At 41.9% G+C, this 15907-nt stretch overlaps 1 protein-coding gene across 1 annotated transcript; it reads right to left on the bottom strand.

The window, feature by feature from the left end:
• Nucleotides 1-764: 764 nt before the first annotated feature.
• On the bottom strand, nt 765-14996 carry RP1L1 (RP1 like 1). The gene is made up of 3 exons (XM_007476494.2): nt 14390-14996; nt 11173-11314; nt 765-7818 (listed from the first exon to the last, which is right to left on the bottom strand). The coding sequence occupies exons 1-3, from the start codon at nt 14993-14995 to the stop codon at nt 2354-2356; spliced, it is 6213 nt and encodes a 2070-aa protein (XP_007476556.2). The 5' UTR covers nt 14996; the 3' UTR covers nt 765-2353.
• Nucleotides 14997-15907: the final 911 nt, after the last annotated feature.

The following is a 15907-nucleotide window of genomic DNA, read 5'->3' as shown; positions in this document are numbered from 1 at the left end:
CATTTTACAAGCCTGAAAAATGCTATTTTTACTCCAAGGCAATGGATAATAGATATAGAGCTATCTTCAAAGTGAGGAACACCTCCGTTCAAGTCTTGTGTCTGACTGGATGCATGATCCTGGGTGAGCCACTTAACTGCTCAATGCCCAAGGCAACTTTTAATGATTACAGGTTATAGAACTGTTGCCAATTTACATCGGTCAAAAGACTTTCCTTGCTCAGTGTTCCTCCCACCAATAAAATCACTTGTCTGAACCAAAAAACCCCACCAAAAACAACAAATCTTAGGTGCAGACCATTTTAGCACATCAAAATCCCTCTCAATTCTCAAGCCCAAAGCAGGAAGACAAGTATCATCATTGGTAAAATAAAGGGATGGGATTAAATGGTCTCAAAAATAGCCTTCTACTTCTAAATCTATGATCAACCAAAGGAAGTATTCTTTATAAAGATATATGTTTACATATATGTATATATACATACACACACATATATAATATGCATGAATTATATACACAGTATGAAAATTTGCTAAATTTGAAGTTAAAGAACCTGAGTTCAAATTCCGCTCTGTTACTTACTATCTACAGGACTTTGGGAAAATTATTTAATGTGTCTGGGTCTCAGTTTCCTCACATGTAAAATAAAGATATTGGCCTATAAAGAGTCCTATGTATATTTTTATGCTATATGATAAAGAATTGCCAACACAGAAATCTGAAAAGTCTGACATATTTTATTAAGACTATCTTATGTAGCTTCCAAATGTAATGAAAGAAGAAGGGGTAAATACAGGTACCACATTCAGTCCAGCAAGATACCCTCACTCTTTGTCCCAAATTTGTTATTGATTATAAAGAATATGCAGAATATTTGATTTATATATATATTTATAAACAAATACAAAACCCTACAATAAATAATACATTGTGACACAGATCCTCTAAATTGAAACAACAGATGTTCATTTTAGAAAATCTTTGTTGTGTAAGATTTAAATTAATATTCAATAACTCCAAGCATTTTATTTTATAAGATTTATTAATAACCACTTGAAGTAGAATTAAATAAAAGGACAAAAGTAAAAACCTGAGTAAAGAAAACTTTCCTGACCACATTCATGGGAAAAGAGTTTCTGGGGAGCAAATTCTAATTATATATTTGCAATCTACTATCCACTTCCCTTTGAGCCACTTAAAAGAGGATTCTCCCTCTATCATAAAGGGAAATATATGTCCTTTGAGTTAACAAAGTTAATTTGTACTTAAGGTCAGTCAGTTCATGCTTTGGACATGGAATATAGATAACTCTCCTCCTAACTAAACTTCCCCCTTTCTATATCCCCAAACTCTTCTCTTCGGTTGTCTAGGAGGAAACAGTAACTGTTCTTGGGTTAGGTCTCCCTTGGTTCCAATGAAGACCCATAGAGGGAGACAGGCAAGGCTTTTTCATGGTCCAGGAAGCTTTCTCCCACTGTCCATCAGGGAAGTGTCGCACTATATGGAATGTGCACAATGGCTCTGGAGATGACAAGAGTCTCTCTCTTCTTCACCCTGAAATTTTCAGCCTTGGCTTATTTTGAATATGATCACAACTAGAGAATTAGGAGACTAACATTGGTTTTTAACAATGGCAGAAGAAATGCCATCATTGAGAAGCCAGTGAGAATAGCCCAGGAAATCTCATCTCCATTACAGAACTATTTAACTGGCAGTAGGGGTGAGGACAACATCCTGATGCCTAGTGGTTTTGAGGGAGTCCATACTTTATATCTGGAATAGGAGTAAAGATATTCAAAAATTATTTTTAAATCACTTTTAAATTATTTTTTAGAAATCATTATATTCAGGCTATAAATTAAATTTAGTTGTCATTTCATCCAGATTTTTCAAAAGAAATCCATATTTCCAGGGTCCCTGTGTGTATTTGAATTGAAGTCATCTCATCTAACAGTTAACCCAAAGAAAACAGTGAATTAGTAGTCAAAAAGGCCAAAAGGGAAGAGTGGTGTGTGGTGAGGGAAGGACAAAGTTCTAGTTAGCTTGCTGGCTCTTGGGTGCCCCAAGAAAGTAGAGAGTTGTACAACTGAGTATATCTTTTTTGTTCAAGCAAGCCACATAGCTGAGTTATTTCCAGTTTTTAAGATTCACTATGAAAGAAGCTCCTTCTTCAAAACCAGTAAATGGGATGACAGGGCGTGGAACTTAGAAATATGGGGAAATGTAGTTTCCTGGATCCACTACCTGCTCTAGAGGCCATGTCATTTTTCTTTACCAAAGGAATTTAATCTCACTAAGGTCATAGGCAAAATATCAGTCATTGAACCTGTAAGTAGTCTAGTAGCTTTCTTATCTAGAAATCCAAGCAATCTTCATCAAATGCTTCTGCCTTATCAAAAACTCCTGCAAATGTAGAGTTCTTAGCCAGTCTATCCTTGTGTTCTAAGACAGGGCTGCCAGTAGACTCCCTTTCTGAAATACTAGTGCAAGAAGACATTCTATCTTGTTCAGAAGGAGAATTTTCAGGATACATAGTAAAAGCCTTGTTTTCCAAATTAGTGTCTCTGCTAGGCTCAGTCTCTAAGCTTTCCGATTCTTCACAGTCTCCATATGAGCCCTCTTCTGACCCTCTCTGGGATGCTTGAGAGCAATTTGCAATAGATGAGTTGTTGGAAGAGACAACTCCTTTGTTTCTTTGTGACCTTCTGAGGGTGGTCAAACTGCTATCACTTACCTCTTGGTCAGGATTATTCTCTTCAGGCCTTTCATCAACCTCTATTTCTCCTGGACTTTCCTGACAACTGTTTTCTTGGTCCTCTTGGCTACTCACCCCTAACTGTGACTCTGATTGCTTCTCTACCTCAGCCTCTTGACTAAATGTCTCAGTGGCCCAAAGTGTATCAGCACCATCTAATGGTTTTGAGCATCTATCTCCATCCCCTGTGCCTTCTCTCTCTGAATTTGTTCCATATTCAGATGTAGACCCAGTTTCTTTCTTCTCACTTCTCTCACCTATATTCTCTCCCCCATATTGTTTCTCTTCTTCATCTTCTTCCAAATCTTTTTCAGTTTTTTCTTCTTTATTTCCCTCCTCTCTGTTCCAAAGATCTGCTTCTGCTTCTCCTTCAGGCATCATTTCCCCAGGATTAGTTTCCTGCTCTTCCCCTTCATGCAATTCTGACTCTTTGTCTTTGCTGGATCTATAGTTTTCCTCCTCCCCTGCTTCAACTCCATCCATGCAGCTACTAGATGCCAATCCTAATTCAGTTTCACTGATGGCCTCATTACTTGTGTGTTTTCTCTGAAGTACTTCACTCCCTCTCTCTTCTGTAGCTATCTCAGTTGCTCCTTCATTTAACTTTTCTTCCTTCTTCTTAAGGAGGATTTGCTGTAGGTCAAAATCCTTTTTGCGGGGAGCATCTGTGGCTGGTGTTGTGTTCTTCAGAGACATAGTGGTCATTTTCTTTCTTATGCAAGTGTCACAAGGGCAGTACTCTTCCTCACCCCCTTGTTCTCGAAGATCATCACCAAGGGTCTCACTTGAGGCCATGCCATCAACGAAGACCAGGGAGAAATACTGCTTTCCTGGCATTTTGTTTTGCTCTGTGAAGACTGAGTGGTTGTGCATAACTTTCAAGCGTCTCCTCCTTTGTTCTGTCTGCAGTGAAGTCTCCCACCTAAAAGCTTCCCTGGGGGGCTTTGGAAGCTTCTTGCCTGCCCTACTTTGGATTTTCCTAAGTTCTTTTTCAATGCTCTTTTGTATTCGCTGGTTCACCTCATTCTTCAATTCTATAATCATCTGGTCCAACATTTCATTATTCTGTAGGTTCCACCTGATCTTGAACTCAGACATGGCATTGACATAGTGAGCCATGAACTCCTTCTCTATCTTCTTCAACAACCTCAGAACCCAGAGGGGATCTGGATCTGGTGATGCTTTCTGGATAATAGAGGCCCTCTTTCCCACAGTCCCTGAAGTAGTATTGACTAGAGATTGCTCACCAGCCCCAGCAACTCCTTCAGTTACTTCTTTCAAATGAGATTCAAATTCTTGACTATCATGAACATTGTCAGAATTTGAACCATCTTTCCCAGGATTGCTAACTTGTTCTGTTGATTCCTGTATGTTGTCTAGAGGACATGAATCTGTAGAGTCACATTCTTTGAATGCTTCCTCTTCCTGTATTCCTTCCTTTTCCTGTATTACTTCCTCTTCCTGCATTCTTTCCATTAACATTTTCTCATCTTTTGTCTCCTCTGCTTGTTTTTCTTCCTGAATCTTTTCTGCTTCCATTTCTTCACTTTGGGTTTCCATCTCTTGCACTTCCTTTCCTATCATTTTCTCTTCTTCCATCCCTACTTCTTTTATCTCACCTTCATCAACTATATCCATACTATTTTCTAATATCTGTTCTTTTGTGGTTTCATTGGCCTCATCCTTGCTGGTGACATTATGAGTGCTCCTTCCCTCTTCTTCATTTGAATCGGTTTCCATTTTCACTTGGCCTTTTGAGAAGGATCCCTTGTCCTCTACTTTCTCTGTAGTTGTGAGATCCATATCAATATGGGAGGCAATGCTATCCTGCCTCTTCAATTTGGAGTCCTCCATCTTCTCAGGGAAGAGAGCACAGTCCACAACACCAGCCACACTCCCTTCTCCAGAACCAGCAGAGCCACTGCTGACATCCACTCCAGAAGAGGACATTGGAGTAAAATCACCAGTCACTGGGGTCTGAGACTTGGGGCCTGGCAGTACCTTTGAGCTTAGCTCACCTATATTGGGGCTACATTCAGTCCACATGGATTGAAAGATGCTCAGAAGTTCTTGGTATTTGGGTGAGTTCATGTAGGTCTGCTGGTTTGCTACAGTCACAAGTTCTTCATCAAAAAAGTGCAGGCTGGCCAGGCAGGTGATCAGTACATGAGCAGAGTGACTTAACTTCCTTCCCATGGTCTGTGACACTTCTGGCAAACTATTGAACCGACCTAACTTGTGGTTTTGCTTAGAACTGAGCAATGTTTTCATGATCTGCACTGAGCTAAACAGTGAGTGAGGCAGGTTCTCCATCTTACTCAAGTTGGATTTCATTTCCAAGTCAGCACATTCCCCTGGACTTCCTTCGGCTACAGTTGCCAAAGTACTGGAAGATTTCTCTTCAGTAAGACTACCTATTACCTCTGGGCTAGCAGCATCAACCCTAGGGCTTTTGTCTAATGATATTCCCCCAGAGTCTTCCCTATTTAGGGCATGTTCTTGGGCCTGGGTTATTTCTCTAGGAACTTCAGGAGAACACTTGACTCTAAGGTCTTCTTCTGGAGCCCCCACATTAGCACCAGGGCTGTCATCCTGCATCTCATAACTCATGAGGACGGATTCTTCTGGGATTTTGATCAGCCATTCATAAATAATTTCCTCTGGAGATGTGCTGGGAAAGTCACTGGGTATCATATCAGTGTTACCCTCTGGCATGCCAAGATTCTTCTTTCCTTCTTGAGGTTTCCCTTTTCCAAAATTTTTCCTTGGCATTTTCCTCCCATGACCATCCTTTCTGGCTCTTTTGACAATTGGCCAAGCCAAGTTGAGATCAGCCTTCTCCTCTGGACTCCCACTTGCCCCCAAGTTGGCACTCCATATGCTGCTGCTTGAGGTATGCTTGACTATATCAAGTTTACTGTTTTTGATGTAAGGCCTTCCTCTGGGGGCAGTGATGAGGTCTCTGCTGGCTACTGAGCCAGCCTGAGAGCTTTGCTTCCTACTATCATTTTTTCCCTTAATTGGTCGGATCTGTAGTTTTTCACTGTAAGTCCTAAAAGGTTGATTTTTGCTAGACTGAGAGGAACATCTACTTCTGCAGGCATTAGATTCCTCTAACTGAGGTTCTTTAATTTTTAACTCCAAAGAAACTTCAGGATGGTCCTCCAGGGTCATCTCATCCTCAACAATACCTTGAAAACCTGAAGAATCTGAAGTGTTTGAAGATCTTGGTTCTAAAGAGCTATCACTGGCCTGTGTGGCTCCCCTAGTTTCCTCCAATGAGTTAAGATCTGAATGACTAGAATTAGAAACATTATCTAATTTCTTCTGGTCTGGGTTATCATCCAGAGTAATGGAGGCACCACTGAGCCCTGATAAACATTCTAAATGATGAGGGGGAGATGAGGGAGACCCAGGGTCCCTGGCAGCTTGCTGTTTAGCCCCAGAAGAACTTCTAGAAAAAATAGGAGTTTGACTGCCTGACCTAGGCTTTGCTAGGACAGGAGAACTGAACATTCTTTTTGGCAGGGATCTCTCTGTTGAGCCCTCTAAGCCATAGTTAGTCCCTCTATCCTCATTGTCTTTCATTTGTGGCTGACTGTTTTCACTTTCCTCATAAGCTTTGAAAGAGTGAGAGATGTTATGAAGGGATCCATCACTCCTAGGACTCCCCCATCCTTTGCTTCCACTGCATGCTGAGGGACAAGAAGAGTATGGAAGGCAACTACACTCAAGGTCACTGAACTCACCACTGACCATTGCCTTGGGCACCTTCCATTCAGACCCAGAACAGGTATCCTGTATTGCACTGCTGTATTCATCCTCTTCAGCTTCATTCTTTAAGGAGGATGGGCTAACAAGGAAGGATCTAAAGCCCTCTTGAGCACTGTTCCCTTGTGGTGTCATTTGCCTGCTAAGACCACAGGCTTTGTCAAGGGATGTTGCATAATGGGCCATGGTGGCTCTTCCCTTAGCCTCTCTCACAAAGGAACAGAAAACGCCTTCAGGGCTGCCATAGCCCTCCGTCACATACATTCTCTTTCCTCTACATCTTAAGCATCCTGACAAGGCAGAAATGTCCTCTGCTGCATTTTCAGACTCATTCTCCAGGCAATTCAATGAGCATCCTTCATTTCTCTCTATCTCGCCTAGTGACCACTTTCTACCTGATGTGGCTCCTTGAGTTTTCTGGGAGCTCTTTCTTTGTGAGTCAGACCCTCTGTCACAAGACTTACTGGTTGTCCCAGTCAGAGTATATTCTTGTTGCATCTCATCTTTACTTGAAGCAACTGTGGTGAAGTTCCTTTGACCTAAGGCCTGGTGTTCCTCACCACACCGCACCCTACCCTCTAAGGTCCCAGAATAAGAAGAGAATCCTGGTGCACTGCATTCCAAGGGTTCCCCACCAGAAGTGGTGCAGAGGCTGTCCCTGGAATCCTTTGTTTGGTGGATGGCCTGTCGGAACAATGAAGCCCCTGAGCAAGGGGACTGGGTTATCCAGGAACTCCTCCCAGGAGCTGTTCCATGTCCCTGAGAAACATGCAAAGGATTTTTCCAAATTTCATATTTGGGTTGTGGTCTCTGACATCCTTGAAAGGAGGCTTCCTCTAGACCTTGTGAATTGTGGACATGTGAACAAAGGAAAGTATTCACCTCTGAAGTCCTCTGCATGTTGTTCTCCCTAGAAGGATGCAATAAGGCTACTCTGCTGAGTCTTAGGTCATCACCATTTGCTACCCTGAGATCATCAGTTTTTCTAACATGGGTGGACCATTGAAGCATTTCCTCACCTAGTAGTTGGAATCGTACTTTCATCTCTACTGACAGGCTGCCATCTTTGTTTACATGAACCTTCTTCTCAATGTCATCATTGGCCCCAATGGCAATCAGACCAGTAGACTTCTCAGGAGCATTGGCTGTAGGACTCGGACTGCCACTCCTTATAGAAGCCCTAGAGCCATTGAGGTAGGACTTCTCCGATGTTAGAGAAAGCTGTCTTGACCTGTTGCTTGATTCTGATCTTGAATGGATAACACTCTTCTTGGCTTTCAGTTCCCAGTTGGCTGGCATTTAGTAAAAGCAAATGGAAAAGATAAACATAGAGAGAATGATGAAGCATCAAAAGTAGAGATACAGGTGGGGTGGGGGGAACTGAAGAACTATTCAGTGTAATTCAGGCATCCAATATGACTTAAAATAAGAGGGTTCCTTCCAAGCCAGACCTTAGAAATCGCTGAGTGACAGAGAATTTGCCTATTCTTTGTTTCTCTAGTACTTAGCACAAGAGCCTGGTAATTGGCAAATGCTTAACAAGTGCTCATTTATTTATGAATTTATTTCTTTGGGTGGCATTTGTTGTAACAAGATTTGGCTTGGATTCAAATGAAGAACAATCCCCAAATTTAAACAGTAGCCTGAACATGTCCAGGAATCCTTAACATCCATGGCCTAAACATAGCCTTGACACCAAAATATACCAATAAAGTGGCCATCACAAAGTGGTAGAATAGAAAGCCATTGGTCTGTGAGTCAGGATACCTAGTACTTGTTCCAACTTGGATGTTAAATATATGTCCTTCAGCACCATGTCACCTAGGCAAACTGTTTTTATCTGGAAAATGAGGACATTGGATTGAATGATGTTTACCATTTCCATGTGCTATAAATCTAGGACAGGTGGCATAGAGTAGTGGGAAGTGCCCTGGATTTGGAACAAAGTGTGACCTGGGTTTGAATCCTGTCTCAGACATTTCTTGACTATGTTGCCTTGGGCACATAACATAAGCCCTCTGAGCCTCAGTTTCCCCATAATAAGTAGAGTTAAAGTAAAAAGTAAGCAGGAAGAAAACAATTTATACAACAAGAATTTTGTAAAGACAAAAGACTTTGAATTATTAGAAACTCTGATCAACTAGCTACAATTCCAGAAGAATAATGATGAAATCCAGAAGACTAAAGAATCCCATGTAGGGACAGTTAGGTGGCACAGTAGATAGAGTACCAGGTCTGGAGTAAGAAGGGCCTGGGTTAAATTCTGGCCTCAGATACTTTCTAGCCCTGTGATCCTAGACAAGTCATTTAATCCCATTTGTCTAGCTCTTGCCCTTCTGTCTTAGAGTTTTTACTAAGACTGAAAGGAAGGGTTTAGAAAAAAAGAAACAGACTATGCACCTCCAGATAGAAAGAAACTCAGAATACAAATTCACACACACACACACACACACAAATATATATATATACTTGCATGTTTATATGTGTGTGCATATAGATATATACATTACTAATATGGAAATTTGTTTTGCCTGACTACATTTTTGTAGTGGGCTTTTCCTATTTTTTCTTTTTTGCTTTTTTTTCATTGTAGGGGAGATAGAGGTCTAGAAGAAAATTTGAAACAATTTTTAAAAAATTGAATGAAAATAATAGCTAGCATTATATATTGTTTTATGGTTTGCAAAGTGCTTTACAAATAGTAACCAAGCTTGGAGTTCTGGGCTTCCCCCACGCAATGCACCCCTAATCTCAGTGGCACACAATAAACACTAAATGTTTGTCCTTTCCCTCCCTTCACTCAAGTAATTCAGTGCAATTCTCTAAGCATTTACTAAGAGCCTGCTATTTGCCAGACACTAGCACATGCCTTTTGGATACAAAGACAAAAATGAAACAGTCCCTGCCCTCAAAGAGCTTATGTTCTGCTGGGGGAGAAGAGTGAGAGGAGAAATGACAAGATACACACATAATCATGTAAGTAAAAATTTAACTATGTAAAAGAGATATGCAAAATCATTTTGAGAGGAACTCTAGTGGCTCAGAGAATTAGGAAATGTCTCTTGAAGAAGATGGAAGTTAAGCTGATTTCTTTGAAGTGAAGTAGAGAATCCAAGAGACAGAGGAGAGGAGGCACAATATTTTAGGACTGAGGCACAGAGAGCAGCCCATGAAGTATGTACAGGGACTACCAGGTAGACTGGTTTGTCTGGAATTTAAGAGTATGTGGGGGAGAATGATTAATGATCAGTATGGAAAGATGGTGTGGAATGAGATTGTGAAGGGCCTTTAAATGCCAGATAAGGAAGTTGTATTTTATCCTAGAGGTGAAAGAGAGTCACTAAAGTTTTTAGAATAAAAGAGTTTCAACACGAAGACTGACTTGGCTTTTTTTTGTTTTTGTTTTTAAAAACTCTTACCTTCCATCTTAGAGTTGATACCATGTATTGGTTGTATTGGTTCCAAGACAAAAGACCAGTGACTTGCTCAGGGTCACACAGCTAGAAATTATCTGATGCCAAATTTGAACCCAGGACTCTATGTCTCTAGACCTGACTCTCAACACTAAGCCACCTAGTTGCCCCCTCTGATTTAGTTTTGATACTCAACATCTTTTCACCTCTCTCAATTGCCTCTTTTCTCTGATTTAGAGGGTTTGAGGACAGAGCAATAAACTCTTCCTGAAACCTTCCTTTTATAGAGGTCTCAGAATTTTCCAGATGGCTCTCCACTTTTCATCAGCAGCTCTGCCTAGCTTGGACTCCATGCTCCCCACATCCCTCACCTTTTCAACTTCCTTTTGTATCTATTAGACTGTAAGCTCCTGGATGGTAGAAACTGTCTTTTTCTTATTTGTATCTCCAGTGCTTACCATCTCTCTGGCCTTTCTCTGTCCTCTAGTTCAATGAGACTTTTATCTGCATAGAGCAGAGAGATTCCTTCTCTGATCTCAATGATATCATAATTACTGTCTCAGAAGTGTAGTATCGAAGAGATTCCCACCCCCAGCTTCTTTCCCCAGCCATATCCAAGAAGAAGGGAACAACCATTCTCCCTACACTCCAAAAATATGCAGAGTATCCTTCCACTAGCTTAGCCCAATGAGACCAAATGGATTGGTACAGAAAAATGTCTAGAGGATGAAATGAAGTAATGCATATAGAGTGCTTTACCAGTCCTGAAGTGTATATACTATCAACACTGGCTATGAGGATGATGGTGATATTAACATCAGAGAGGGACCAAAGATGTGGTTGCAATGGCCAATAGGCCATTTTTAGTGCATTCAGTTTTATTTGGAGCTAAGCCACCAATATGTCAGTACTATGTCATGAGAATTCTTCTAGAGTAATAATCTTGAGAAATCAAATTTTCCTCATTCAGGAATTACAAATACCAATGAAACCCGAGGTCCAGTACCTATTTCCTACAATGAATCACAGTTTTAAAATGTTAGATCTAGAAGGGACTTTGGAAATGCCAGTCACACTTTGGACCGGAAGGTACCTTCAAGGTCATCTTATCCAACCATTCCATTTTACAGATGGGAAAACTGAGGCCCATAGAGTTGAGGATACTTGCCCAAGGTCACACTGTTTATATATTGTTGTGTATATATTGTTGGGTGGGGTGGCACATCAACTAACCATTCCTCTTCTTTGACATCAGGCTTGGCAACTTCTCAGGCAAGTGTCTTCTGGAATGTTCTACTGCCATAGGTCTGAAGGGCTCTTGTCCAGCACACACCACCACAGAAGGGCCTTGTAGCAGACTCTGTAGGGATTCCACCTAGAAAGGTGCACAGTCCATTAGATGTCATGGTAGCCATGTTTGCTCTACATCCAAGCCAATCAAAATGCTCTCTGGGCTGGTGGGTAAGAATACCTTTCTGGAAATATTTCCCCTTGTTCCTAGTTTAAGAGAAAATCACTCCCCAGATGCTTTGAAAGAGATCACTTTGCCATTTCTTAAGTGAAAATCCAAATGCACCCCTATTTTGGTCACTGGTCTATGTATAAATACAACTTGAAATGAGGTTAGGAGGTGATTTATTATCCATGCTCAACTCTTAAACTTAAAGGTATTATCTCCTCCTCACCTTTGCCTTTGAGCATCTTTAGCTTCCTTCAGTGTTCTGCTTGGTCAGCTTCTCAAAGCCTTCCTTGATTGTCCCACTGGAATAGTACACTCTTCCTCCTGAAAACATCTTGTACATGTTTCATCCCCCACTTGAGAAGAATGGAAACTCCAGGAGGGCAAAGACTTATTCTTGCCTTCTTGCCCCCAGAACCTAGCCCAGTGCCTTTCAAATAGTAGGTACTTAATACATATTTGAAAACTGAAATGGGGAGGCTCTTTGAACCACTGCCTTCTATCTAGGGACACGATTCTACCCTTCAAACCCCAAAATTATTGATAATTATTTTTAAAATCTTAACCAAACAAGAGATTCTATAGTCTCCTTTGGGGGATTTTCCATTTCAAAATCATCATGGCAAAGTTTTGAAGTGGATTTTTCTTTTTTGCTATATTTTGAGCCCATATCCTTGGTGAGGACACAAGGAAGCTGGTCTCTGTCTCCTTTCTAACCACCTTTCTTGAGGCACAAGAATTTATGATCATCAGCTTCTGCTGATGTCTCTAGCCCAATATCTCTGCCCAGCCACTTCAAATTCCCTCTCCTGTTCCATCCTGAACTCTTTATGCTATCCCAGGACTCATTTTCAGTGAGCACATTTCTATACTTGTAAAAGGTCTATCTGGCTTGAGTGGTCCCTGCATGGCCTCCTGGGTATCAGTGATAACAGGGCTTGTGTCAGTTATGTGCTTATGTCTATGCCCATGAGATCAGAGAAGAGGACTCTGAAGTGGAAGTCACAGCATAACCATCTGTAGGCTCTCAGGCTCTGGCAGTGCCCAGTGGCCTTTCTAACCTGCCAGCTGAATTCTTCACACGAATGTGTAGGATTCCTTTTGTCCTTCTTTATAGTGACCAAATATTGCCAAAGACCAATATTGCCAAGCTAAAACTGAAGACTAAACACTGGGATAAGACACAGGATGCTAGACTTTCTAGGATCATTTATTTAGATCCGGGAGGGACTTTATTAGTCCAACCTTCTCATTGCCCAGAAGAAAGCACCAAAGACCATAAAGATTGTGGATCTTGCCCAAAGTCACCCAGGCAGCAAATAACAGTCAGAATTCAACCACAAGTACTCCAAATCCAGTGCTCTTTCCACTATAATTCTACTACTCATTAGCTGTGTGACTTCAACAGCACACTGTATCTCTGTTTCCTCATCTGTAAAACTAGGATGTTAGACTAATTCAGGGATTCCTTACCTATTTAGTGTCATGGACCCTTTTTGGCAGTTCTGGTGAAACCTGTGAATCCCTTTTCAGAATCATGCTTTCAAATGCATACGCTAAAATATTTGTGGTTACTCAGTCTTATCCAACTCTTTGTGACTCCATTTTGGGTTTTCTTAGCAAAGATACTGGAGTATCTTTCTTCTCTAGCTCATTTTACAGATGAGAAAACAGAGGCAAACAGGGTGAAGTGACTTGCTCAGGGTCACATAGCTATTAAGTATTGGAGGTCTGATTTGAACTCAGGACTTCCTGACTCCAAGCCTAGTGCTTTAGCCACTGCACCACCTTGCTGCCTTGTATATGAATAAAAAGGAAACCAATTATATTGAAAAATAGTTATGGAAATATAAAAAAAGCAAATTCAGACTCCAAGTCAAGAATTCCTAGAAGAGATTATCTCTAAAGTTCCCTCCAACTCTAATATTCTTTGGTTCTAGGACTGCTATTAGAGTGCTTTCTGGATTGCCAGCTCATAGGAGCAAAACAAGCACTTTAGCCCTCCCTCTATCAGGACCATTTTCACCTTGGAATTGTCTGTAGGCAGGAGAAGGGATTGTGCATCTGCCTATTCAGCAGGATGTCTGCTTAATGCTTTTGGGTCTTAGATTATTCACACTTTCATTTATCCAGATGAGTCAGACCTGGATCAATATGAATCTATGAGGGTTGTATTCCCTAGTTCCATTCTGCTAACCTTTTCTCAGGAATTCAATGTCCAGATAGCTTTCTTCTCCCCTTAAAGAACCGTTCCCCTTTTAGACATTCTGTCCTGATGGTATGAGAAATCTGGGTCAGAGGGAGGAGATGAAGGATAGCAATTTGATGCACTCTTTTTCCAGTTGTACCTCTGCTAAAGTCTTACTCTGGTTCCCCATCATGGTGTGGGGGTGACCCTGATTTCTTAGACACCGTTCCAATATGGGGGTCTGTGTCAATGGAAAACTCAATCTAGGAAAGCTTAAATACAGGTCGAGAAACAGAGTATGTACCTGTCACCTGAGGGCCAGACTTTCAAAATGCAGAGAGGGTAATGACCAGACCACTGGGCTACCTAGTCATGGATGATTTAGGTCACAATTACTCATTAAGATCATCTACTCAGAAACCCAGGACTCTTGAGATCACTGATCTGTCATGAGACCAGCAGTGAAAGGAGCCCAGTTCTGTCTGGGGAAAGATTCCATGCCTGTTGGAGATTCAAGGGTGGTAGGGCTGAAGAGGAGCATTCTCTAGACAATGCCCCAGTGAAAGTCATAGCTTTTGTGAGCTGTCAACTGACTCTTCCTATTCTACCATTTTGCAAACTTCCTTCACCTCCTGTGAAGCTTTTTCCCACCTCCTGGGAAAACTCCCCTTTCCAGTGAATCAACTCCCTGGACTGTGACAGTCCAAGGAATGGAACCCACCAAGGGAGTTATAAAGCTACTGAGGTTCACCACACAAGTGCTTATAACAAGGAAATGGACTTTCAGGTTGATGGTCACATACCTTCCTCCCATCAGTACTATAGAGGTGTTTTATGGGGAAATGCAAAATATCAGATGCATCATCGAGGAAGGTCTTAAAGTTCTGGGTATTCTTTGGACCAAGAATCATGGAGCGCCGAAATCCAATATCTCCATTCTTTATCAGAATTAACTTTTTTGGTACTTTGGGGCCCTGCCAGGAAGGGGTCTCTTGCCAGCCTCCCGAGCCGCTGATCCTTTGGGTGGGAAGGCCACCTGAAGATCCTGTTGGTCGCCTGGATGGCCCACCAAAGGCTTTCGAAGGATTCCTATCAGAACAAACATAGCAGCCACCATCTTCCAGTTGCTCCAAGGAACTGACACAATGTACTCCCTGGGGTGTGGTGATGGTACGAACGCCAAACGATAGGGGAATGTGGTGCGAGAGCTCATCCATGAGGGCATTGAAGCTCTTGAACATGCGCTGGTTGACCACCATCCGAACCCCACCAAAGCGGGGGTCTCCTTTCTTGAAGAAGGTTATTGTCTTGGCAGGGGGCACCTGGGTGATGGTGGTGGCCCGTGCCACCTTTGGAAGGGCATATTCATGGTGGGCTTGGGAAAGCTCATCATCCAGAGTGTAGTTCATTCCTCATAAACTCAGGAAGCTATAGCAAGAAAATAGGGAAAATAGTTAGGCATCTGGTTCATACCTGTTGTTCTTTAATCATTTCAGTCATGCCTGACTCTTCATCATCCCATTTTGGGGTTTTCTTGGCAAAGAACCTGGAGTAGTTTGCCATTTCCTTTTCCAGCTCATTTAACAGATGAGGAAAGTGAGGCAAACAGAGTTAAATGACTTGCTCAGGTTGCATAGCTGGTAAGTGTCTGAGGCTGGACTTGAACTCGGGAAGAGAAGTTTTCATGACTCAGGCCACTGCACCATCTATCTGCCCCAGCTACAAACCTAGCAAGGCCTCTCTTTTCTATGTGCTCCATTCAACCAAGAAGTACCTCCATCCTCAAGTACAGTCCATTCTCGACTATGCAGCAACGTGAACAGAAGCAGAACAAATTCTATTATAACAACACTGTAAAAGCTCACATCTTTGAAAGATTAAAGAACTCTTACAGGCTTCCTACTCCGCTGGTACCCTTATGGTGTCAAAGGAAACAAGAAAGGCCTCAGGTGTTGATGGACTGCTGGGGAACTTCTAGGAGGAGCTGGACCAGGGCCACATTGGATGGACAGGCACTGAGTTGCTGCTGTTTGCACCATTAGAGGTAATGCCTTCATTGATGATGACAGTCTGTCAACACATGTTTTTTTAGCCCTTACCTTCTGTCTTAGAATCAACACTAAGTATTGGTTCCAAGGCAGACGAGTAATAAGGAGGCTAAGTGATTTGCTCAGGGTCACACAGCTAGGAAGTGTCTAAGGTCATATTTGAACCCAGGATCTCCTATCTCTTGGCCTGACTATCTACTGAGCCACCTATCTGCCCCTTGATGATCTCTCTCTCTCTCTCTCTCTCTCTCTCTCTCTCTCTCTCTCTCTCTC

Source organism: Monodelphis domestica, chromosome 1 (genome assembly GCF_027887165.1).
Source record: "Monodelphis domestica isolate mMonDom1 chromosome 1, mMonDom1.pri, whole genome shotgun sequence".
NCBI lineage: Eukaryota > Metazoa > Chordata > Mammalia > Didelphimorphia > Didelphidae > Monodelphis > Monodelphis domestica.
This window is presented reverse-complemented; position numbering and strand designations above follow the sequence as displayed.